At 41.8% G+C, this 25630-nt stretch overlaps 1 protein-coding gene across 1 annotated transcript in view; it reads right to left on the reverse strand.

The window, feature by feature from the left end:
- The window catches only part of LOC139570692 (TATA-binding protein-associated factor 172-like), a 67389-nt gene that overhangs the window by 3533 nt on the left and 38226 nt on the right, over positions 1 to 25630 (reverse strand). The window contains exons 26-34 of the mRNA XM_071392800.1: positions 25129 to 25277; positions 21503 to 21655; positions 16788 to 16909; positions 6583 to 6750; positions 6372 to 6449; positions 6161 to 6290; positions 5575 to 5716; positions 2158 to 2288; positions 113 to 235 (exon numbers count right to left, since the gene is read on the reverse strand). Of these exons, the coding sequence (XP_071248901.1) occupies positions 113 to 235; positions 2158 to 2288; positions 5575 to 5716; positions 6161 to 6290; positions 6372 to 6449; positions 6583 to 6750; positions 16788 to 16909; positions 21503 to 21655; positions 25129 to 25277 (1196 nt within the window). The remainder of the gene's footprint in view (positions 1 to 112; positions 236 to 2157; positions 2289 to 5574; positions 5717 to 6160; positions 6291 to 6371; positions 6450 to 6582; positions 6751 to 16787; positions 16910 to 21502; positions 21656 to 25128; positions 25278 to 25630) is intronic.

Below are 25630 nucleotides of genomic sequence, written 5' to 3' on the forward strand. Positions count from 1 at the left end.
CATTTCAATGCAGGTCATATTCACATGTGTGAGAAGCTCAGTGGAGAAAAAGGACACTTTCATGGTCAGGGACAATCCAAAAACTACAAAGGCAGTCACAATGTGTGTGTACCTGGAACACGTGGCCCGTGGCCTTCAGCTTGGGTTTCTCCTCCTCCTGGGTGGAGGCTGTAGAGATGGTGTCCTCCACACCGACCTTGGCCCGGGACTTGGCAAAGTCCTCATACAGCTGAACCTGCAGACAGAGACAGACACAGGGACAGAATGTTTGAGGGTATCAGTTTGAGCAATGGCAGGCACAGAATTGCTAATCAAAATCACATGAGTAGTTATTTGGGATTAACTGTGATTTGTAGATCAGTGATTCTACACAGTCCGTCTGCAATGTAGTCAATATCAAACACGCACACAGATTGTATGTATACAACAAGCTACATACGAGGCTTTCATTTATTGGATTGAAACATTAAGATTTGTAGCAGCCTCAGCTTCTATGGTGACTAGAAAGTGGAAAATACACAAGTGAATGTTCTCTCCAAATGAAGACAGTATCTATAGTACCAGTCAAAAGTTGACACTCATTCAAGGGTTTCTTTATTTTGACTATTTTCTACATTGTAGAATAGTGAAGACATCAAAACTATTAAATAACATGTGGAGTAACCCCCCCAAAAAAGTGTTAAAACAAATCAAAATATATTTTATATTTCAGATTCTTCAAAGTTGCCACCCTTCGCCTTGACAGCTTTGCACTCTTGGCATTCTCTCAACCAGTTTCATGAGGTAGTCACCTGGAATGCCTTAATTAACAGGTGTGCCTTGTTAATTTGTGCAATTTCTTTCCTTCTTAATGCGTTTGAGCCAATCAGTTGTGTTGTGACAAGGTAGGGTTGGTATACAGAAGATGGTCTTTCACCAAATATGGCTAAATCCATATTATGGCAAGAACAGCTCAAGTAATCAAAGAGAAACAGTCCATCATTACTTAAGACATGAAGGTCAGTCAATCTAGAAAATGTCCAGTACTTTGAAAGTTTATTCAAGTGAAGTCGCAAAAACCATCAAGCACTATGATGAAACTGGCTCTCATGGAGGACTGCCACAGGAAATTAAGCCCGTTACCTCTGTTGCAGAGGATAAGTTCATCAGAGATGCCAGTCTCAGAAAAATCGGCAGTTGATTGCACCTCAGACTGCAGCCCAAATAAATGCTTCAGAGTTCCAGTAACAGACATCTCAACATCAACTGTTCAGAGGAGACTGTGTGAATCAGGCCTTCATGGTCAAATTGCTGCAAAGAAATCACTACTAAAGGACACCAATAAGAAGAGACTTTCTTGGGCCAAGAAACACGAGCAATGGACATTAGACCGGTGGAAATCTGTCCTATTGGTCTGATGAATCCAAATTGGATATTTTTGGTTCCAACCGCCATGTCTTTATGAGACGCAGTGTGGGTGAACGGATGATCTCTGCATGTGTATTTCCCACCGTGAAGCATGGAGGTGGTGTGATGGTGCTTTGCTGGTGACACTGTCAGTGATTTATTTAGAATTCAAGGCACACTTAACCAGAATGGCTACCACAGCATTCTGCAGCGATACGCCATCACATCTGGTTTGCGCTTAGTGGGACTATCATTTGTTTTTCAACAGGCCAATGACCCAAAACACAACTCCAGGCTGTGTAAGGGCTATTTGACCAAGATGGAGAGTGATGGAGTGCTGCATCAGATGACCTGGCCTCCACAATCACTCGACATCCCAAACCATCGCAATTGGATTGATGAGTTGGACCACAGATTGAAGGAAAAGCAGCCAACAAGTACTTCACATATGTGGGAACTCCTTCAAGACTGTCAGAAAAGCATTCCAGGTGAAGCTGGTTGAGAGAATGCCAAGAGTGTGCAAAGCAGTCATCAAGGCAAAGGGTAGCTACTTTGAAGAATCTCAAATATATTTTGATTTGTTTAACACTTTTTTGGTTACTACATGATTCCATATGTGTCATTTCATAGTTATGTCATCTTCACTATTATTCTATAATGTAGAAAATAGTCAAAGAAAAACCCTTGAATGAGTAGGTCTGTCCAAACTTTTGACAGGTACTGTACGTGGCGTTGTTAGTGTTTCAAGGTGGGCCCCTCCATGTGGTGTACCTGTAGAGGGCTGAGGTTGCAGTAGTAGTCCTGGATGATCTTGGGGGGCAGGTCCTGCAGCACGTCCTTTTTCATCCTCCTCAAGAGGAAGGGCAGAACTTGGCGATGCAGCGCCTCCATGGCCAGCACCCCTGAAGGGGAACAGTCATTACAAGATACTAACACCACTGTCAGTGTGAGAGTGTCAAGACCGTTTCTTCAGGGTCATGTTTATTAGGGCACAACGTATGCTACGGAAACCAACAAGGGTTTCTTTAGTACAGATAGCACTAAACTGAAGAAACGGCGAGGTACTAAATAGGGCTGTGACAATACCAGTATCGCAATACACTGAAATATTGTGGCAAGGAAACAAAAACTAAGCAGATTGAAAGTCTAGGTTTGTTTGACATGACATATGTCACCAATTACTGTTAGAAAAATATTTTAATGGAGGGGGGGGGGGGGGGAAGTCAGATCTTTTACCTAATGGTGTCGTTCTAAACACTACTAGATCAACAGCACATGTGGAGGAGGCATACAAGGTAATGTGGATGGAGAAGGAAATGAATTGCTTTACAATGACCATCAGGACGTACCCTTTCCATGCACACTAAATATGTTTGCACTTTTGGCAACTTGACCTACATTGCGTACTCTAAAAATACGACCATAGTGCATGATCTATGGCAGTGGGGGGATTCTTATGACATTGCCAACAAGATGAGTTTGCTTTCCGAAAAAGACCAGGGTCTAGATTCACAACACACTTCTTACACAAAATCTTAAGCTTCTTAAAACCTCTTAAGGATCCAACCTTTAAAAAAAAATTTTTTTGCCAAAAATTACATACCCAAATCTAACTGCCTGTAGCTCAGGACCTGAAGCAAGGATATGCATATTCTTGATACCATTTGAAACAAACCACTAAAGTTTTTTGTACCATCATCTTCGAAATGCAAGAGAAAGGCCATAATATTTTATTCCAGCACGGGTGCAATTTAGATTTTGGCCACTAGATGGCAGCAGTGTATGTGCAACATTTTAGACTGATCCATTGTATATCTGTTCAAAATGTTGTATCAAGACTGCCCAAATGTGCCTAACTGGCTTATTAATAAATGTTCAAGTTCATAATTATGCAATCAAACAATCGCATGGTATTCTTTCACTGTAATAGCTACTGTAAATTGGACAGACAGTGCAGTTAGATTAACAAGAATTTAAGCATTCTGCCCATCAGATATGTCTACGTCCTGGGATTTTCTTGCTAATCACATTAGTCTACGTTTGCTCAACCGTCCTGCGGGGCGGGGACACCAATCCCGTAGAGATTAAGCGGAAAAAAATCATAAAATAGTTCTTAAGTGCAATTCCTCAGCAACATCTTAAGATGTAATGATTCTTACGAACTTCTCAAATAGCTTCTTACTAATCTTTTTAAGATTTGTTGCTAGGGAACCGATTTAGCTAGCCATCTAGCAATGGCAATCATGTTAGCATATTTCATACTGAGATTACTGTTCTAAAACATGTTCTAGGGTTTAAAATAATCAATACTGAAACGTTCAGATGAAGTTTGTGAGTGGATTAAACATGTTCAATTGCGCTGAGTTTATTCTCTCACTGCCCTGAGTTTAAGACATGGGTTTAGCCATCTTGTGAATTAAAAACATTTCCAATAAAGGTATTTAAGAAACAAAATTTGTTCTTGACGTTTTGCTTAACTTCTTATGGCTGAAGGGGCAATATTGAGTAGCTTGGATGAAAGGTGCACAGAGGTGCCCGTATTAAACTGCCTGCTCAGTCCCAGTTGCTAATATATGCATATTGGATAGAACACTCTGAAGTTTCTAAAACTGTTTGAATTATGTCTGTGAGTATAACAGAACTCGTATGGCAGGCAAAAACCTGAAAAAAATCAAAACAGGAAGTGGAAATTCTGAGGCTGGTAGAGTTTTAACCAAGATCCAATTGAAATCACAGCGAGATATGAATGAGTATTCACGCCCGACGGCTTCCACTAGATGTCAACAGTCTGTAGAACTTTGTCTGATGACTCTACTGTGAAGGGGGGCCGGATGAGAGAGGAATTAGTCAAGTCTGCAATGACCTGACCATGCGCGTTCACATAAGAGGGAGCTCCGTTCCATCGCTCATCTGAAGTCAACGTTAATTCAAGATTTATGTTAACATTCTAAAGATTGATTCAATACATCGTTTGACATGTTTCTACTGACTGTTACGGAACTTTTTGACATTTTGTCAGGTTTTAGTGAACACGCTTCATGACTTTGGAATTGTTTACCAAACTCGCTAACCAAAGTAGCTAGTTGGACATAAATAACGGACATTATCGAACAAATCAAGCATTTATTGTGGACCTGGGATTCCTGGGAGTGCATTCTGATGAAGATCAAAGGGAATATTTATCATGTAATTTCTGGTTTGTTGACTCCAACATGGCGGCTAATTTTATTATATTTTTGAGCGCCGTCTCAGATTATTGCAAGGTTTGCTTTTTCCGTAAAGTTTTTTTGAAATCTGACAGCGGTTACATTAAGGAGAGGTATATCTATAATTCCATGTGTATAACTTGTATTATCATCTACATTTATGATGAGTATCTGTTGAATCGATGTAGCTATGCAAAAATCACTGGATGTTTTTGGAACTAGTGAATGTAACGCGCCAATGTAAACTCAGATTTGTTGTTATAAATATGAACTTTATCAAACAAAACATACATGTATTGTGTAACATGAAGTCCTATGAGTGTCATCTGATGAAGATCATCAAAGGTTAGTGATTAATTTTAGCTCTTTCTGCTTTTTGTGACTCCTATATCTTTGGCTGGAAAAATGGCTCTGCTTATTGTGGTTTGGTGTGACCTAACAATCGTTTGTGGTGCTTTCGCTGAAAAGCATATTTGAAAATTGGACACTTTGGTGGGATTATCAACAAGATTACCTTTAAAATGGTATGACATGTATGTCTGAGGAATTTTAATTATGAGATTTCAGTTTTTTGAATTTGGCGCCCTGCACTTTCACTGGCTGTTGTCATATCGATCCCGTTACCGGGATTGCAGCCATAAGAAGTTAAGCAGAAACATAAGAAATAGCACAAGACATTTTTCAAGAACCATTGAGGAATAGCAACTTGCTTACCTTTAAGTCTATTGTTAATTTTTTTAAATGGCAGTTAAGAAATTTGAGGTTTTGTGAATCTAGGCCCAGGGCTGTACCTTTCAAATTAAGAGTTTAACGGGTTAAAGGAGCAAAGACTCATCCGCGTCGGGTTAATTTTTGCCATGGAAAATAGAGTATTGCAATTTTCTGACAAACTATTTCAAGTGCCAAATGAACAAGATCCAGCTTCCGTGCACTCATTTGTTAGGCACTCAGGGCTGATGACCACACCAAAATCAGATCTTACCGGCCTCCTGCTCACGCGATGAGCTCTTGGCATCACGGCTGGCCAGGATGGGTTTGCCGTAGCGGGCAGCAAACTGTCGTTCTGTGCCCAGGAAGCCGGGCATGAGGAAGTCAAAGAGTGACCACAGCTCCAGAACATTATTCTGAGGAGAGGTGGGAGAAGGAGAAAGAGAGCGAGTTCTATTAAACTGAAATAAACACTAAGATTTACAAGTACTCAATGCTTGGGTTTAACTAATCTAAAATAAGTCTGCAGCAGAGTAGACAATAAGCACAATCTAGCCTACATTACCATTAATGTCACAGGCTTGGCATAAAGTCCTTACTTCATTTCATCCACTAATACACCTGTCAATGTAAAACTAATACATCCAACCACCCCACAGAGTGGAGGAACTGGAATCATTAGGCCAGAATAGAGAAATTATTAGGCAACATTAATCTAATGCAGTGAGGATCATGGTTTAAAGATTAGTACCAAAACAAACTACAAGTGTATTAGCAACTTAAAATCAGATGCATTTCCACTGCAGAAGCCTTTGCTCATTCTTCACTGACTAAAATGTAAAAACGTTTCATGCCCCTACCTGGATGGGCGTTCCTGATAGGATAACTCGGAAGTTGGCGGCCAACTGCTTTATGGCTTTTGAGAGCTTGGTCTTCCCGTTCTTGATCACATGGCCCTCGTCGAGGATACAATAATTGAATTTTACATTCCTAAAACAAATTAAACATAAGTTATTTATAAAATCACTTATCCAGCCTTCCAAATAAGAGAATTATATATAAATTAATCACCTAAAAAAGTCAATGTCGTTCCGTACAACATCGTAAGAGGCTACTACCAGGTTGTGCTTTTTCACTTGATGCTGTAAACTGCAATACAAAAAACAATAATTTATTGATTTTAACGTGAATAATTGAAACAAATGACACTGTGTTCTACTCAATCTCTGTGGTGGAATCATGTGTATGTTTGGGTGTGTCAGGGTCGGTACAGGGGTCTTACCGTGCTCGCTCCGTAGGGGGTCCCGTGTAGTGCAGTGGGTTCAGGTACTCTTTGGTGCAGAACTTGCCCACCTCGTCCACCCAGTGACCTGTCAGGGTGGGGGGGCACACCACCAGAGAGGGCAGGGGGGAGCGGTCTGCCGCCTTGGTTTTGGCATACTCCTGTGCCCTGTACACAATGTAAATTAATATGACAACTCCTTTTACAACAGAGGAGCCTCTCCAATGTGCTGACGGTGTACATTTGAAATTCAAACTGTGGGCGCGGTCCAGGACAACTACATTGCAGTTGCCTGCCAGTTTTCACAATACCTGGATATGTATTTAGTAGGGATGTAACAATTTAGTGATACAATGGCGTCGGGGACAGATGCATATCTTAAACACACATATACATACATATTTAAAAAAATATATAAATACAAAAACTGATGTGTCCTCTCCTTCAGTGTCAAACTTCATGTAACCAGGAATCCAACAAAAATAAAAAATAAATATAATTGGTACCACTGGTGCTCCCAACCTAAGTCAGGAGCACCAGAAAATATTTAAGTAACAAATATACCTTTATTCCATTACTCAATATGAAAGTAGGTCTAACTAAACGTAATAATCTTAAAGGTAGAATAAACCTCTAGAATTGCATGGCTGCCAAAGTTTTTGTATTTATTTTCGGTAATAACAATTATCCCAAAGACATTCTTTAAAAAGTTGAGTCATACACAAGAAGAGTCAAGGATGTAATTACTGTCAAAGGTACTTTAAAAAAGTACAGAGTAAAGGGTCTGAATACATATGAAAATGTATCAGTTTTTACTTTAAAAACATTTCTATAAACTTGTTTTTGCTTTGTCATTATGGGGCATTGTGTAGATTGAGGGGGAAAAAACGATTAAATCGATTTTAGAATGAGGCTGTAACATAACAAAATTAGGAAAGGAATATATCTGAATATTTTCCAAATGCAATGTAAGTGTAAAACAAAAAATGACTCAATCCATGCTTTTTGGGAATGCTATAAAGTCTAGAAGTTGTGGGCTGAGCTAGGAAGTTGGCAGTCAGAAGTATTACAATGTAAACTTACTTTTAAAAATCAGTCTGTCTGCATATTTCAAGACATGGCATATGGGGGGGGGGGGGGGGGTGAAGTGATAGGCTGGACGATTCTCTTCAGTCATCTTAAAAAAGTAAACTAAAAACTTGGAAGTTAATCCCCATCATTGACACAAGAGAAAAATCGAATTACTTATTATTTATAATGGCATGGGTGACTGAGAAACAAAATTTGTACAATTCAAGGCCAAGTGGCAAACAATGCAGGCACTATAATGGGGGTGTGAGCATGCAGGTCTGGGCAGCTGAGATGTTGTCATTGTTTGTATAAGTTTCTAATCAGGAGTGTAAAAATGATAAATTCATTGAGACTATGAATTCTAGCTACTTTTGAAGCACACGTGCCCTAGATATTAATATGTAACACTTAACATCTTATTATAAAAGCTAAAATGTTGATACAATACCTGTCATTGGAATATTTGTTTTCTACATTGCGTAAAAGCACCGTTTTCCTATTGAGATGTGTTAAATTGAAAACTGTACAGTCTTGAAAAACATCAGGTTTGTAATGACCACACGCAAGAGATCTGATTTATTCACTGCTATGATCATTGATCTCCTTTAGAATATATCCCTTTTCTTTCTGTGCCCCCAAATGTTTGGATATACTGGTAAAGTTACCAGGTTGTTAGCTAGCTAACCAATTAGGTAACACGACTGAACTAAGTCTAAACAATTGTTTAACTTCTCTAGGGTAGGGGGCAGCATTTTCACATTTGGATGAAAAGCATGCCCAAATTCAACTGCCAGCTACTCATCCCCAGGAGATAAGATATGCATAGTATAGATTTGGATAGAAAACACTTTGAAGTTTCTAAAACTGTTTGAATCATGTCTGAGTATAACATAAATTATTTAGCAGGCGAAACACCGAGGACAAACTATTCCGTTTTTTTTTTTTTTTTTTTAGGTCACTGTCTTTAATGAGTTTATTGGGAAACCAGATTTCTAGGTGAATTGCTTGCAATTCCTACGGCTTCCACTGGATGTCAGTCTTGAGAAATAGGTTGAGGTTATTCCTTTGTGAAATACGGCCATCTTGAAGTCGAGTCACTCCAGGTGTCGTGTTTGATTGAAGTGCATGTCCAAGAGGCATGCTACATTTAGTTTTAATCCTGTATTGAACACAGATCACCCCGTCTTCAATTTTATCGATTATTAACGTTAAAAAATACCTAAAGTTATATTACAAAAGTAGTTTTACATTTTTTGGCAAAGTTTACAGGTAACCTTAGATATTTTGTCGTCACGTTTGAGCAAGTTGGAGCCTGTGTTTTTCTGATTCAAACGCGCCAAATAAATGGACATTTTGGATATATATCGACAGAATTAAATCGAACAAAAGGACCATTTGTGATGTTTATGGTACATATTGGAGTGCCAACAACAGAAGTTCTTCAAAGGCATGAATTATATTTTTACGTCGCGCCTGCAGGCTTGAAATATGCTTTTTTGTTTACTATTGTGCTATACTCAGATAATAGCATCGTATGCTTTCGCCGAAAAGCCTATTTGAATTCTGACATGTTGGCTGGATTCACAACCAGTGTAGCTTTAATTTGGTATCTTTCATGTGTGATTTAATGAAAGTTTGATTTTATAGTAATTTGGCGCTCTGCATTTTCTCAGGCTTTTTGCCAAGTGATACAGTAGCGTCTTGCCTAAACTCACATTTTTGGATATAAATATGAACTTTACCGAACCAAAAAAATACATGTATTGTGTAACATGAAGTCCTATGAGTGTCATCTGATGAAGATTATCAAAGGTTAGTGATTAATTATATCTCTATTTCTGCTATTTGTTACTGCTCTCTTTAGCTGGAAAAATGGCTGTCTTTTTCTGCGACTTGGCTCATACCTAACATAATCGTTTGGTGTGCTTTCGTCGTAAAACCTTTTTGAAATCGGACACTTTGGCTGGATTTACAACAAGTGTAGCTTTAAAATGGTGTAAAATACTTGAGGAATTTAAATTATGGGATTTCTGTTGTTTTGAATTTGGCGCCCTGCAGTTTCACTGGCTGTTGACGAGGTGGGACGCTACCGTCCCACATACCCTAGAGAGGTTAACGACGTTGACGAGCGAGTAGTTTTACAACGGCCCACGACATGGTTTATGAATGTAAAAGGCAGTCCCGGTGATCCGCTATAGGAAGAAAAATGTTGCGCAGGTAATATGGAGCAGATCTTTTGATCTGGTTGGGCTAGACTCATGCCGTTTACGCTGTAGCAATGGTGCAACTATGACGCTAACAGATCTGCACTCACATGTTTCTCTAGGGTACTCGGAAACAAATGGTACAGGGGAAGCCTCGATTATAAACCCCTTAACATCATTATTTTTCTCATAGTAACAGTGCGCCAAAAATGAAACTGCTAAGTATTTTATTGCATATGCAACCAAATTCGTCGCACTTTAGAGCCCTGCATATAATTGTGTTGACAATCATTAAATCTACCAGTCATTTTGCATGCCGAACAACCCAAGGCAATATCAGTAGCCTAGTCAAACTGCTCGCTGGGCCCAGCTTTACATGCTGACCAAAGCAAGGTAGGCAGCCTGTTCCTGATCTTGCACATGTGCGCGGCACCTACAGCATTCAAATGCAAATATGGCTTGTGATATTCAGCCTCATTAGTTGAGTGAAAACTAGGGCTGTGGTGGTCATGAAATTGTCAGCCGGTGGTGTCCAGCAAATAACTACCGGTCTCACGCTAATTGACCATTAAAACACATTTAGCATCTACATGCTTCCACGCATAGCCTACAAGCCACTGGAACACTTAACAGCCTACACCATCCCAATAAATCAATTTTACACCGGTCTAAAGAAACATGACATTTAGAAAATGTTGTCTAATTCAGAAGAACAGACTAGCATATCTAAGTAGACCTTTGTTAGGCCCTGATCTGGCTATGCCATATGGCTGTGGGCTACACTAGTTCATTTAGCAGATAAGATTTGCTCACAATTCCATGGCATTACTTTACAATATGAAGAATACAATTGAACACAGCTGAATAAAATACAGGATATTTTCTGCAAACGATTTAAAGGAGCGCACGCATGCGGCTATTCTGTGTTGAGCGGGTTAACAAAGAAACAGGTTCTCCTATATGCTTAATTTGGGAGTTTATGCAACTTTTGTTGTAATACAAACGTTGGGCTGTATGATTTGATTACATTAAGTCTGCATGATGCGACTTTTTCCCAAATCCTATGTCACATGAAAAGGCATGAGCTCTGCTTTGTTTTTTTTGCAAACTTCAGCCTCTCATTCACAATATGACAAGCACTTTATAATGCCTCGAATTTTTCAGGCGGAATCCCCTTTGTATGGCTGTAATGCCCCCTTAAAACTATTTTTTTTAAATCCCTTTTGCGGCCAGTGGCCGCTGTGCTGAATAATGAATTATAATTCCCTTCTCCTGGCTGCGTGCTCCTCGCACATATCTCAAGTCTTATTAGCTAATGCCCGGCATGTAGTCGGGTCCTTCTCACATGCTACAAATTAAGACAGACATGTCGGGGATGCAACTGCGCGCGTCATTATCGAATTATGAGGCGCATATTGAAGATGTTGGAAGAACTGTCCAGATTTACTTTGTCAGCCAACAAGATGAGTAGGCCTAACGAACAGCGAAAGCACTAGCCTGTCAATCTACTATCCCCATAGTACAAAAGTTAACCCATTCTATTGGGCAACTTGTCCTACTGTGCGAGAAATAAATATTCCAAAACATAGTCTGGGACCGTTGTGGGATGCGATAGATGCCAAGTTACCAACCACTAGCGTCAAAGACCTTTAAAAGCAATGAGGCTGATGCAACAGCGCAGAACATTTGTTGATAAGCGCAGCCATGCTCACACAGCAGTAGGCAAAAACACCATTCTCAAAAGTGACAGCAAAATCGATTATGCATGTAATGCTTTATTGTAAAAAGGTGCATTTTTATGGTGATAATTCTTCCCCAAACTTGACTCATGCGCCACCTATGTATGCCAGTCTAATCCACTTTACAACCGGTGTAATGTGCTTAAATTAAGTTATTTGGCCACGTTATGTTTTGATAAGGCTTGTATCATAACTATAGGCCTATGGGCTAGGCTACATGAGGTGTGAATAGGATTTCAAAGGTCGCAAAATGGCATGCGGTGTTTGCCTTACTACACACAAGCTGGGCATCATTCACAAGTGATATAGTCACAAGTGATATGCTAATAGTCACCCATCAGGCTATTCTTGATATATACTAAATGTGTGTGAAATTAGTTTTGATTTAGAATGGACCAGTAACATGCACCTGTCTCGGAACAGAGATTTTTTTTTTTTTAATCTATGCACTTAAATAGCGGAGGGAGGATGCTTTTTCTTTGGTTCATTTTCATGCCAGGTAAGCTATACTCATTGCTTCGCTTTGTAACATGTGCTTAATATTAGGAAAGTTGATAAATATAGTAGGCCTAGCCTATAGAAAGCTGATGGGATCCTGCTTTTAATAGAGGCGATCAAAACTCTGTTCTCACAAAATTGCATAGCCTTTAGAAATGTTGCGCAACATGAGCTCATGGGCTCTCATGGTTTGATTAATCACTCTGACATCAATGCAAATGTAGAGGGACATTAGCGTGCTGAGTATCAGGCATTAGGCTACTGACCATCAGAAATATCAGCGCTTAGTTACCATGACTAAACGGTGTGGTGGTATAACGGTCACCGCAACAGCCCTAGTGACAACCTACGTAATTTACTAGGTTGTCATCTACAATGCTTTCAGAAAGTATTCACAACCCTACACTTGACATTTTGTTGTTACAAAGTGGGATTAAAATTGTCTTTTTTTTCTCTACAATCTACACAAAATACTTCGTCAGTGGAAGAAAAATGCTAACATTTGTAAAAAAAGAAAATGTATGAAGAATAAAAACAATATCTTGAGTCGGTAAGTATTCAACCCCAAGTCAATACATGTTTGAAGTGATTACAGCTGTGAGTCTTTCTGGGTAAGTCTACAAGAGCTTTCCACACCTAGATTGTGCAACATTAACCCATTATTCTTTTGAAAAGTCTTCAAGCTCTGTCAAATTGGTTGATCACTGTTAGACAACCATTTTCAGGTCTTGCCATAGATTTTCAAGCAGATTTAAGTCAACTCTGCCACTTAAGAACATTCACCATCTTCTTGGTAAGCAACTCCAGTATAGAGTTGACCTCGTGTTTTAGGTAATTGTCCTGCTGAAAGAAGAATTAATCTCAGTGTCTGGTTGAAAGCAGACAACCAGGGTTTCCCTCTAGGATTTTACCTGTGCTAACTCCCCAGTCTTTAACAATTACAAGGATACCCATAACATGATGCAGCCAGCACTATGCTTGAAAATATGGAGAGTGGTACTGTTGTATTGGATTTAACCCAAACATAATTTCTATTCAGGACAAAAAGTTAATGCTTTGCCACATTTGTTTTACTTTAGTGCCCTGTTGCAAACAGGATGCAGGAAGACAATTTCTGTACAGGCTTGCTTCCACTCTGTCAATGAGGTTAGTATTGTAGCGTAACTACAATGTTGTTGATCCATCAGTTCTCCTATCCCAGCCATTAGTCACCATTGGCCTAATGGAGAAATCGATGAGCGGTTTCCTTCCTCTCCGGCAACCAAGTTCAAAAAGATGCCTGTATCTTTGTAGTGAATGGGTGTATTGATACACCATCCAAAGAGTAATTAATAATCGCGCAATGCTCAAAGGGATATTCAATGTCAGCTTTTTTTATTTACCCATCTACCAACAGGTACCCTTTGCAAGATGTTGGAAAATCTCCCTGGTCTGTGTGGTTGAAACGGTATGAAATTCACTGGTCGACTGACCTAACAGATAATTGTGTGTGTGGGGTACAGAGATGTAGTCATTCAATTATCACCATTATTGCACACAGAGCGAGTTCATGCAACTTGTGACTTGCTAGGAAAATATTTAGGCTTGCCTTAAAAAAAAGGGGTTGATGGCACCGAAGAGGATGGCTGACATTTTACATGCTCCTAACCAACCGAGCTTCAATACGGAAGTGGTCAGATGACGCGGATGCTACAGGACTGTTTTGCTAGTACAGACTGGAATATGTTCCGCGATTCATCCAATGGCATTGAGGAGTATACCACCTCAGTTATAAGTTTCATCAATAAGTGCATTGACGACATCGTCACAACAGTGACAGTAAGCACATATCCCAACCAGAAGCCATGGATTACAGGCAACATCGCATCGAGCGAAATGCTAGAGCTGCCGCGTTCAAGGAGCAAGACACTAAACCGGACGCTTATAAGAAATCCCGCTATGTGACAAACCATCAAACAGGCAAAGCGTCAATACAGGATTAAGACTGAATCCTACTACACTGCCACTCATTGGATTTGGCAGAGGTTGAAAACTATTAAGAACTACAAAGGGAAACCCAGCCGCGAGCTGCCCAGTGACGTGTGCCTACCAGATGAGCCAAATGCCTTACATGCTCACTTCGAGGCAAGCAACACTGAAGCACTAGCTGTTCTGGATGACTGTGATAAGTTGGTAGCCGAAGTGAGCAAGACCTTTAAACCGGTCAACATTCAAAGGCGCAGGGCCAGACGGATTACCAGAGCGCGTACTCAAAGCATGCGCTGACCAACTGGCAAGTGTCTACACTGACATTTCCAACCTCTCCCTGACCGAGTCCGTAATATCTACATGTTTCAAGCAGACCACCATAGTCCCTGTGCCCAATGAAGCGAAGGTAACCTGCCAAAATGATCACCGCCCCTTAGCACTCACGAAGTGCTTTGAAAGGTTGGTAATGGCTCACAACAGCACCCTTCCGGATACCCTAGACCTACTCCAATTTGCATACCGCCCCAACAGCTCCACAGATGACGCAATCACACTCCACACTGCCCTTCTCCACCTGGACAAAAAGGAATACCTATGTGAGAATACTGTTCATTGGACTACAGCTCAGCATTCAACACCATGGTGCCCACGAAGTTCATCACTAAGCTAAGGACCCTGGGACTAAAACACCTCCCCTCTGCAACTGGATCCTGGACTTCCTGACGGGCTACCCCCAGGTGGTAAGAGTAGGCAACAACATGTCTGCCACGCTGATCCTCAACACTGGGGCCCCTCAGGGGTGTGTAGTGAGTCCCCTCCTGTACTCCCTGTTCACCCACGACTGCGTGGCCAAACACGATGCAAACACCATCATTAAGTTTGCTGACTACAGTGGTGGGCCTGATCACCGACAGCGATGAGACGGCCGATAGGGAGGAGGTCAGAGAACTGGCAGTGTGGTGCCAGGCCAACAACCTCTCCCTCAATGTGAGCAAGACTAAGGACAAGGGCCGAACAGGCCCCCATTAACATTGACGGTGCTGTAGTGGAGCGGGTCGAGAGTTTCAAGTTCCTTGGTGTCCACATCACCAACGATCTATCATGGTCCAAACACACCAAAACAGTCGTGAAGAGGGCACTACAAAAACTTTCCCCCCTCAGGAGACTGAAAAGATTTGGCGTGGGTCCCTGGATCCTCAAGAAGTTCTACAGCTGCACCGTCGAGAGCATCCTGACCGGTTGCATCACCGCCTGGTATGTAGACTGCTCAGTATCTGACCGTACGGCGCTAGAGGGTAGTGCGTATGGCCAAGCTTCCTGACATCCATATAATAGGCAGAGGAATGAGGAAAGCCCATAAAATTGTCAGAGGCTCCAGTCACCCAAGTCATAGACTGTTCTCTCTGCTACCGCACAGCAAGGAGGTACCGGAGTGCAAAGTCTAGGACCAAAAGGCTCCTTTACAGCTTCTACCACCAAGCAATAAGACTGCGGTATTGTGTATAGGCCAGTGAATCTAAACTTTATCAATTTTAAATTCAGGCTGTAACAAAATGTGGAAAAAGTCAAGGGGTGTGAATTCTTTCTTACGGCATGTGCTGTTGAAAATGGGGCTTCATCTGGCTATACCTGCTGAACGGGTCTTACAAGAGATTTTATTTTGATTGTTCAGATTCACCATGAGCAATAGTTTTGGTATTTTTGCCATGTGTATATGGTAATTTTGTGCTATGAAATTAAGAAACTTTCCCTGTATAACGAGGACAGCAATCACGTTTGAGGCGCACTGCATGGCCGAAGCCAGAGAAGAAGAGATCACTCTGCAAAGACTTTCAAATTGTCAAAACCATTCGATTTTGAGATGGGGTGAAATCCAAAGTTGTGCTGTATATTCAATTGGCTCTCATAGGTAATTTGTAAACGATAAATATTGATACATTACTAGCTCAAACACTTAATTCAGAGATGAGTGGAGCAGCAGTGTAAGGCACTGCATCACAGTGCTAGAGGCATCACAGTCCGGGATCGAACCTGGGTCTGTAGTATCACAATCAGCAGTGATTGGGAGTCCCATAGGGCAGCTCACAATTGGCCCAGCGTCGTCCGGGTCAGAGGAAGGTTTGGCCGGGGTAGGCCGTCATTGTAAGTAAGAATTTGTTCTTAACCGACTTGCCTAGTTAAATAAAATAAAAAGTATAAAAAATTGTGTGTTACTTAATTTGCTAAAATTACAAGTTAATTAGTGGGGGAGTAAAACTATAGGCAACATTGACCCCCTAATCTGGTAGAGGGCTGATAGATGCCTAGTCTCCCTTATGAGTCAGCTCCCTACAGTCCATACACATGCATAATTCCCACACGAAAACACCAAGGCCCAACTCATGAGCGCCATATCAGCAGCAGATTCATTTATAATGGAAAATTGTGGTTATTCAACAAATGTTTGTGTATTGAATCGTATCGTTCTCTAAATCAAACCGAATCGCTTCAAACTAAAACCTAGTTCCTGTATCGTATTGGAGCACATGCATCTAGATAAGCATGGTCTTGAAAAGGAAAGATGCACATCCCTAGTATTTAGCATATCACCTTACCACATTCTGACATAGAAATCTGAGGCCGAACTACGCAGTCGATGACATGCAACCATTTGTTGATAAATGCAGCACAACTGCAATATAGTCAGCTTAGAACGTAACTAGTGTGTGGTCATGCAGTTCAGTACCTGAGGTAGTGGTCCCCAGCCAGGATGCAGATGGACTGCAGGGTCTTGCCCAGGCCCATGTCATCACAGAGAATACCGTGGAGCTTGTACTTGTTCAGGAAGGACAGCCAGTTCACTCCGTCCTGGAGAGATCAAAGTTATTGAAACTGTCCATCAACAATTCATTGTAATAACCTTGTCAATCACATTTTACATACTAGCTATGACAGAGCAGACAACCATGGTATGCAATGAGCTGTTGCATTGCGTTTGTGAGTCAAAGGATTCACGCAAACATCTTTACCGTGCTTATATTGAGTGTATGAGATGGACTGTATAGAAGAAGTCGGACTGCACAAATCACTGCTCTACAAATCACTTTGTATCCCAAACAACTAATCAAACACTCAATGTCAGTGGCATGCTTATTCTACACCAGTCTAGATGAGTTTATGCTGGGGTATAAAAGCAGAGCGTAGTCCTATCCAGGTTTTATTCCAAAACTCTGCAGGGTTCCATTACACTAGAGAGATGGATGTTGGGCTCAGCAGGATACCAGCAGAGTGCACAAGCCCATCATTTCTACCATTTTTTATTTGTTCTGTCCAAAAGTAATTTGTCAGCAGCCGACCTCCCTGCAGCATTTAAAAGCAATCCCTTTTTGTAGAGCTTTGCAAAAAAACAATGACACTAAAAATGAAGTGGAAAGTGCTGAATAGATAACATTTACCATGATTTTTTACTGTGCACAAAATAATCCAAAACGAATTGCAAATGCATCCATGTTACCTTCACACATTCATCCAAAATAATTAGTGCCTTCGGGAAGTATTCAGACCACTTGACTTTTCCAAATTGTTATGTTAGCCTTATTCTAAAATGTATTTTTTTTTTTCTCCTTAGTAATCTACGCACAATACTCCATAATGACATAGCGAGAAAAAGTTTAGCAGATATGTTAATCAGGTATTTGTTTTTTTATTTAATATAAGTATTCAGACTCTTCGCTATGAGACTCAAAACTGAGCTGAGGTGCATGCTGTTTTCATTGATCATCCTTGAGATGTTTCTACAACTTGATTGGAGTCCACCTGTGGTAAATTAAATTGATTGGACATGATTTGGAAAGGCACACACCCATCTATATAAAAACGTCCCACAGTTGACAGTGCATGTCGGAGCAAAAACAAACCCAGGAGGTCAAAGGAATTGCCCGTAGAGCTCCGAGACAGGATTGTGTGGAGGCACAGATCTGGGGAAGGTTACCAAAACATTTCTGCAGCATTGAAGGTCCAAGGACAGTGGCCTTCATCATTCTTAAATGGAAGAAGTTTGGAGCCACCAAGACTATTCCTAGAGCTGGCTGCCCGGCCAAACTGACCAATCGGGGGAGAAGGGCCTTGGTCAGGGAGGTGACCAAGAACCCGATGGTCACTCTGACAGAGTTCCTCTGTGGAGATGGGAGAACCTTCCAGAAGGACAATGATCTCTGCAGCACTCCAAGTGGCGAGACAGAAGACACTTCTCAGTAAAATAAAGGCACTTGACAGCCTGCTTGGAGTTTGCCAAAAGGTACCTAGGACTCTCAGAACATAAACAGGATTCTCTGGTCTGATGAAACCAAGATTGAACTAGAGCCTGAAAGGCAAGCGTCACATCTGGAGGAAACCTGGTACCGCTCATCACCTGCCCAATACCACCCCTACGGTGAAGCATGGTGGTGGCAGTATCATGCTGTGGGGATGTTTTCAGCAGCAGGGACTGGGAGACTGGTCAGGATCAAGGGAAAGGTGAACGAAGCGAAGTACAGAGAGATCCTTGAGGTAAACCTGCTCCAGAGTTCTCAGGACCTCAGACTGGGGCGAAGGTTCACCTTCCAACTGGACAACAACCCTGAGCACACAGCCAAGACAACGCAGAAGTGGCTTCGGGACAAGTTTCTGAATGTCCTTGAGTGGCCTAGCCAGAGCCCGGACTTGAACCCGATCAAACATCTCTGGAGACCTGGAAATAGCTGTCAAATCAAAATCAAGTTTATTTTATATAGCCCTTCGTACATCAGCTAATATCTCGAAGTGCTGTACAGAAACCCAGCCTAAAATCCCAAACTGCAAGCAATGCAGGTGTAGAAGCACAGCAGCTAGGAAAAACTCTAGAAAGGGCAAAACCTAGGAAGAACCCTAGAGAGGAACCAGGCTATGAGGGGTGGCCAGTCCTCTTCTGGCTGTGCCGGGTGGAGATAACAGAACATGGCCAAGATGTTCAAATGTTCATAAATGACCAGCATGGTCAAATAATAAATCAGGAGTAAATGTCAGTTGGCTTTTCATAGCCGATCATTAAGAGTATCTCTACCGCTCCTGTCCAGTGACGCTTCCCATCCAACCTGACAGAGCTTGAGAGGATCAGCAGAAACAATGGGAGAAACTCCCCAAATACAGGTGTGCCAAGCTTGTAGCGTCATACACAAGAAGGTGCATCAACAAAAGTACTGAGTAAAGGGTCTGAATACATATAAAAAAATCATATCTATATATTAACAGCAACAAAAAAAAATCCTATTACTGTCAACTGCGTTTATTTTCAGCAAACTTAACATGTGAAAATATTTGTATGAACACAACAAGATTCAACAACTGAGACTTAAACTGAACAAGGACCACAGACATGTGACTAACAGAAATGTAATAATGTGTCTCTGAACAAAGGGGGTCAAAATCAAAAGTAACAGTCTGTATCTGGTGTGGTCACCAGCTGCATTAAGTACTGCAGTGCAGCTCCTCCTCATGGACTGCACCAGATTTGCCAGTTCTTGCTGTGAGATGTTGCCCCACTCTTCCACCAAGGCACCAAGCCCTCACCCTCCGATCCAACAGGTCCCAGACGTGCTCAATGGGATTGAGATCCGGGCTCTTCGCTGGCCACGGCAGAACACTGACATTCCTGTCTTGCAGGAAATCACGCACAGAACGAGCAGTATGGCTGGTGGCATTGTCATGCTGTAGGGTCATGTCAGGATGAGCCTGCAGGAAGGGTACCACATGAGGGAGGAGGATGTCTTCCCTGTAACGCACAGCGTTTCCAGGTGGTAAGAGTAGGCAACAACACGTCTGCCACACTGATCCTCAACACTGGGGCCCCTCAGGGGTGTGTACTTAATCCCCTCCTGTATTCCCTGTTTACCCACGACTGCGTGGCCAAATACGACTCCAACATCTCATTACGTTTGCTGATGACAGTGGTAGGCCTGATCACCGACAGCGATGAGACGGCCTATAGGGAGGTGGTCAGAGAACTGGCAGTGTGGTGCCAGGACAACAACCTCTCCCTCAATGTGAGCAAGACAAAGGAGCTGGTCGTGGACTACAGGATAAGGCGGGCCAAACAGGCCCCCATTAACATCGATGGGGTTGTAGTGGAGCGGGTCGAGAGTTTCAAGTTCCTTGGTGTCCACATCACCGAACGGTCCAAACATACCAAGACAGTCATATAGAGGGCACGACAAAGCTTACTCCCCCCCCCTCAGGAGACTGAAAAGATTTGGCATGGGTCCCCAGATCCTCAAAAGGTTCTACAGCTGCACCATCGAGAGCATCACTGCCTGGTATGGCAACTGCTCGGCATCTGAACTTAAGGCGCTTCAGAGGGTAGTGCGAACGGCCCAGTAAGTCACTGGGGCCAAGCTTCCTGCCATCCAGGACCTATGTAATAGGCAGAGGAATGAGGAAAGCCCATAAAATTGTCAGATACTCCAGTCACCCAAGTCAAACTTTACTCTGCTACCATACAGGAAGCGGTACCTTAGCGCCAAGTCTAGGACCAAAAGGCTCCGCAACAGCTTCTACCCAAAAGCCACATTGACCCCTCCCTTTTGTACACTGCTGCTACTCGCTGTTTATTAACTATGCAGTCACTTCACCCCCACCTACATGTACAAATTACCTCAACTAACCTGTACCCACACACACTGATTCCGTACCGGTGCCCCCTGTATATAGCCTCGATATTGTTATTCTTATTGTGTTACTTTTTATTTTCGTCTACTTGGTAAATATTTTCTTAACTCTTCTTGAACTGCACTGTTTGTTAAGGGCTTGTAAGTAAGCATTTCACGGTAAAGTCTACACTTGTTGTATTCGGCGCATGTGACAAATAAAGTTTGATTTGATATTGTTTTTATGCAGATTTTTTATATTAGCATTAAAATCTGTCACCAATTGTAGGCGATTGACATGTTGGCAGTTCGGTAAGGGAATGATAAGTTATTTACACCAGTGAAATCAGTGTATTGTTTGCGTTATGGTTTGCAATATCACAAATAAAAGTCTGGGGTAGAGTACTGACGTTAGCTTCAGCTGTACGCTAGCTAGCAAAGTTAGCTAGCTAAAATTACATTCAGCATTCACAGAAAACTAACTAGCAAGCTACCGGTATCTTTCTTTGTAAAGCGCTGTGTCTTGTCTGGACATCACTTTGCTGAACAGTAAATTAAGAGTTCTGCATTAGTCAAGTGTGTTAAATTTGTGCAGCATGAGTGGGTAGGAAGCAAGATGCAGCCTACAGGTTCCTCAAGGACAGGCAATGTGTGAGTAGCGCCGGTTGTAGCTTGCAGTAGTTTGACACTCTGCACATGTAGTCAACAGCGGTTCTACCGATTGTTTGTGTATGAGTGTTAGAGATGGATCAATAAACGGACAAGTAAAAAGACAGACGTGTAAACAGATTTGCAAACACACCTGCTGATACTTGCGGAGCTCGGCCTGGATGGGCACAGGGATCTTGTAGTTCTCCAGCTTCCTGCTGTCAAGCAGCTGCTCCAGAAAGTGACGCTCTCTGGCCTTCTGGCGAATCAGATCATCCGACATGGTGGGAGGGTCCGGGATACCAGCCTAAAAAAAATATATATATAATAATAATTTATCGGACTCAAAACTCAAACCCCGTTCACACCCCTAAGCCAAACCAAGCCCAACTGTACTTCGCTGGCCTGGTTTAGCATCCACCATAGCTGCTGGAACCTTGCTGGAAAGGACAGTGAGAAAAGAAAATATCTGAGCGCAATACGAATTGGCTCAGCAAGATAGTGCGAAAAGGCTGTAAGATCTCAACAAATAAAATCAGGTGCAAAAGACAAGCCTCCTAAATATTACATATGAGAGTCAACAATGTACGTCTTGGTATGTAAGTAATGACATTGAGTTGTCCGGTTCTGCAGTGTGCCTGATTCATTACTCCCACTTAATCTCTGATTGAACAAATGAACTGACAGAGGTCCAAGTTGCAATCAAAACGGAAGGAGAACACATCATCCAAATGACGGTCACATAAAATATAGCCCCACTATTCAGCATAGGACGACAATGAGCTATACTGCCTTCTACAGGGCAAAATAGAATTGACGATATGGTGCAGTAGGAAACAACTGTAGATCAGGGGTTCACAAACTATCAGGGACCGGCATTGTAGTGACAATTTTGTAGTGTTCAAGTAAACCTCCCATGCCGATGTTGCCCATGGTTAAGAAATTATACAGTGCATTCGGAAAGTATTCAGACCGACTTTCTCCAAATTTTGTTAAAGCCATATTCTAACCTGAAAAAAAAAAAAAAAGGTTCACAAATCTACAATCAATACCCCATAATGACAAAGCGAACAGGTTTAGAATGTTTAGCAAATGTATTAAAAATAAAACAGATATACCTTATTTACTTAAGTATTCAGACCCTTTGCTAGGATACTTGAAAGTGGCCTCCTTCCATTTTAAGAATGATGAAGTTTGGAACCACCAAGACTAGAGCTGGCCAAACTGAGCAATCAGGGGAGAAGGGCCTTGGTCAGGGAAGTCACTAAGAACCTGATGGTCACTGACAGAGCTCTGGAGTTCCTCTGTGGAGATGGGAGAACCTTCCAGAAGGACAACCATCTCTGCAGCACTCTAGCATAAAGGCCTGATTTGTGGAGTGGCCAGATGGAAGCCACTCCTCAGTAAAAGCTACGACAGCCCGCTTGGAGTTTGCCAAAAGGCACCCATGGACTGTCAGACCATGAAAATAAAGATTCTCTGGTCTGATGAAACCAAGATTGAACTCTTTGACCTAAATGCCAAGTGTCTGGTCTGGAAGAAACCTGGCACCATCCACACAATGAAGCACGGTGGTGGCAGCATCATGCTGTGGGGATGTTTTTTAGCAGCAGGGACTGGGAGACTAGTCAGGATCAAGGGAAACATTTTATGAAAACCTGTTCCACAGTGCTCAGGACCTCAGTGCTCAGGACTCAGACTGGGGCGAAGGTTCCTTCCAACAGGACAACGTCCCAAAGGACACAACGCGGGAGTGGCTTTGGGAAAAGTCCCCAAATACAGGTGTGCCAAGCTTGTAGTGTCATACCCAAGAAGACTCGAGGCTGTAGTCGCTGCCAAAAGGTGCTTCAACAAAGTACAGAGTAAAGGTTCTGAATTGTTTTTTTTATTTAACTAGGCAAGCCCGTTTAAGAATTTGTTCTTATTTACAATGACAACCGACTTACAGTACCAGTCAAAAGTTGACACACCTACTCAAAGGGTTTCTTTATTTTTACTATTTTCTACATTTTAGAATAACAGTTAAGACATTAAAACGATGAAATAACACAATCAAGTAGTAACCACAAAAAAAAAAAGTGTTAAATATATTTGAGATTCTTCAAAGTAGCCACCCTTTGCCTTGATAGCTTTGCACCCTCTTGGCATTCTCTCAACCAGCTTCATGATTGTCACCTGGAAATAATTAAAATTAAACAGGTGTGCCTTGTTTTTAACAAAAAACATGTGGAATTTCTTTCCTTAATGCGTTTGAGCCAATTAGTTGTTTTATGACAAGGTAGGGGTGGTATAAAGAAGATAGCCCTATTTGGTAAAAGACCAAGTCCATATTATGCCAAGCACAGCTCAAATAATGTCTTAAAGGATGGACTTAAGGTCAGTCAATCTGGAAAATTACAAGAACTTTGAAAGTTTCTTCAAGTAGTCGCAAAAACCATCAAGCACTATGATGAAACTGGCGCTCATGAGGACCGCCACAGGAAAGGAAGACCCAGCGTTACCTCTGCTGCAGAGGATAAGTTCATTAGTTACCAGCAATTAACTGCACCTCAGATTGTAGCCCAAATAAATGATTCAGAGTTCAAGTAACAGATCTCAACATCAACTGTTCAGAGGAGACTGTGTGAATCAGGCCTTCATGGTTGAATTGCTGCAAAGAAACCACTACTATAGGACACCAATAAGAAGAGACTTGATTGGGCCAAGAAGCACAAGCAATGGACATTAGACCGGTGGAAATCTGTCCTTTGGTCTGAGTGCAAATTAGAAATGTTTGGTTCCAACCGCCGTGTCTTTATATGACGCATAGTAGGTGAATGGATGTTCTCCACATGTGTGGTTCCCACCGTGACGCATGGAGGTGGTGCTTTCCTGGTCACACTGCTAGTGATTTATTTAGAATTCAAGGCACACTTAAACAGCATGGATATCATAGCATTCTGCAGCGATACACCATCCCATCTGGTTTGCACTTAGTGGGACTATCATTTGTTTTTCAATAGGAAAATTTACCAATACACCTCCAGTCTGTAAGGTATATTTTACCAATAAGGAGAGTGATGAGTGCTGCATCAGATGACCTGGCTTCCACAATCACCCGACCTCAACCCGATTGAGTTTGGGATGAGTTGGACCCCAGAGGTGAGGAAAAGCAGCCAACAAGTGCTCAGCATATGTGGGAACTTCTTAAAGACAGTTGGAAAAGCATTCCAGGTGACTACCTCGAAGCTGGTTGAATGTCAAGAGTGTGCAAAACTGTCAAGGCAAAGGGTGGCTACTTCAAAGAATCTCAAATATATTTTGATTTGTTTAACACTATTTTGGTTACGACATGATTCCATACGTCTTCACTATTATTCTGTAATTTAGAAAATAGTAAAAAAATAAAAACCCTTGATTAGGTGTCCAAACCTTCGACTGGTACTGTATGTAAATGTGATGTTTTTTATTTGCATACATTTCTAAAGCTGTTAATGCATTGTCATTATGGGGTATTGTGTGTAGATTGATGACAAAAATAAATAAAACATGTAGTCCATTTTAGAATAAGACTAACGTAATAAAATGTGGAAAAAGTCAAGGGGTCTGAATACTTTCCGAATGCACTGTATACAGCAGATCAAGTGAATGTTTGAAATTAACTACATTGCGTCAGACTGTGCAGAATCACAAATCACCTGGCATCCCCAAAAAAGCAAATAACTACTCCTAAATAAATACTTGCTCAAACAAATCTCCTTAAACATACCGACTGTTGTGCATTGGTTTGTGTGTGTTTACCTCCAGGGGTAGCAAGCGGATGAGGGTGGCAAAGCACTGCGTGGCCATGAAACGGACGCTGTCACTGGGGTCACTCATGCGGCCCAGCACCGGCACCACCAGCAGCACAATGTATGGCACGATGTCCACATCCAACTGCTCCATCACACCTGCGGGGGCCAAGGGGTCAAGGACAACAAACCACACGACAATGACACCCTGGTGTCATTATACCCATAGTGAACCCCGAACACTTTCAGTTACATCAGGTCTTGGGTGGTCATGGGTTCGATTGCCGCTGGGGTCACATTTACTTGAAGTGTATGCACTCAATGTACTGTTAGTCACTTTCGATGAAAGTAGGGCCAAGTATACCAGTGTCGCAATACTTTTTCCCATGGCAAAAATGAATACACAAAGCAAAACCCAACTCTTCGATCCGTTAAAAAATAAGGGTGACTCAATAACAATGTTTGTTTCCAACAGAGCTCTTTTCATAAAGAAGTTAACTCCGCTTCGTGTT

Source organism: Salvelinus alpinus, chromosome 3 (genome assembly GCF_045679555.1).
Source record: "Salvelinus alpinus chromosome 3, SLU_Salpinus.1, whole genome shotgun sequence".
Classification (NCBI taxonomy): Eukaryota; Metazoa; Chordata; class Actinopteri; order Salmoniformes; family Salmonidae; genus Salvelinus; species Salvelinus alpinus.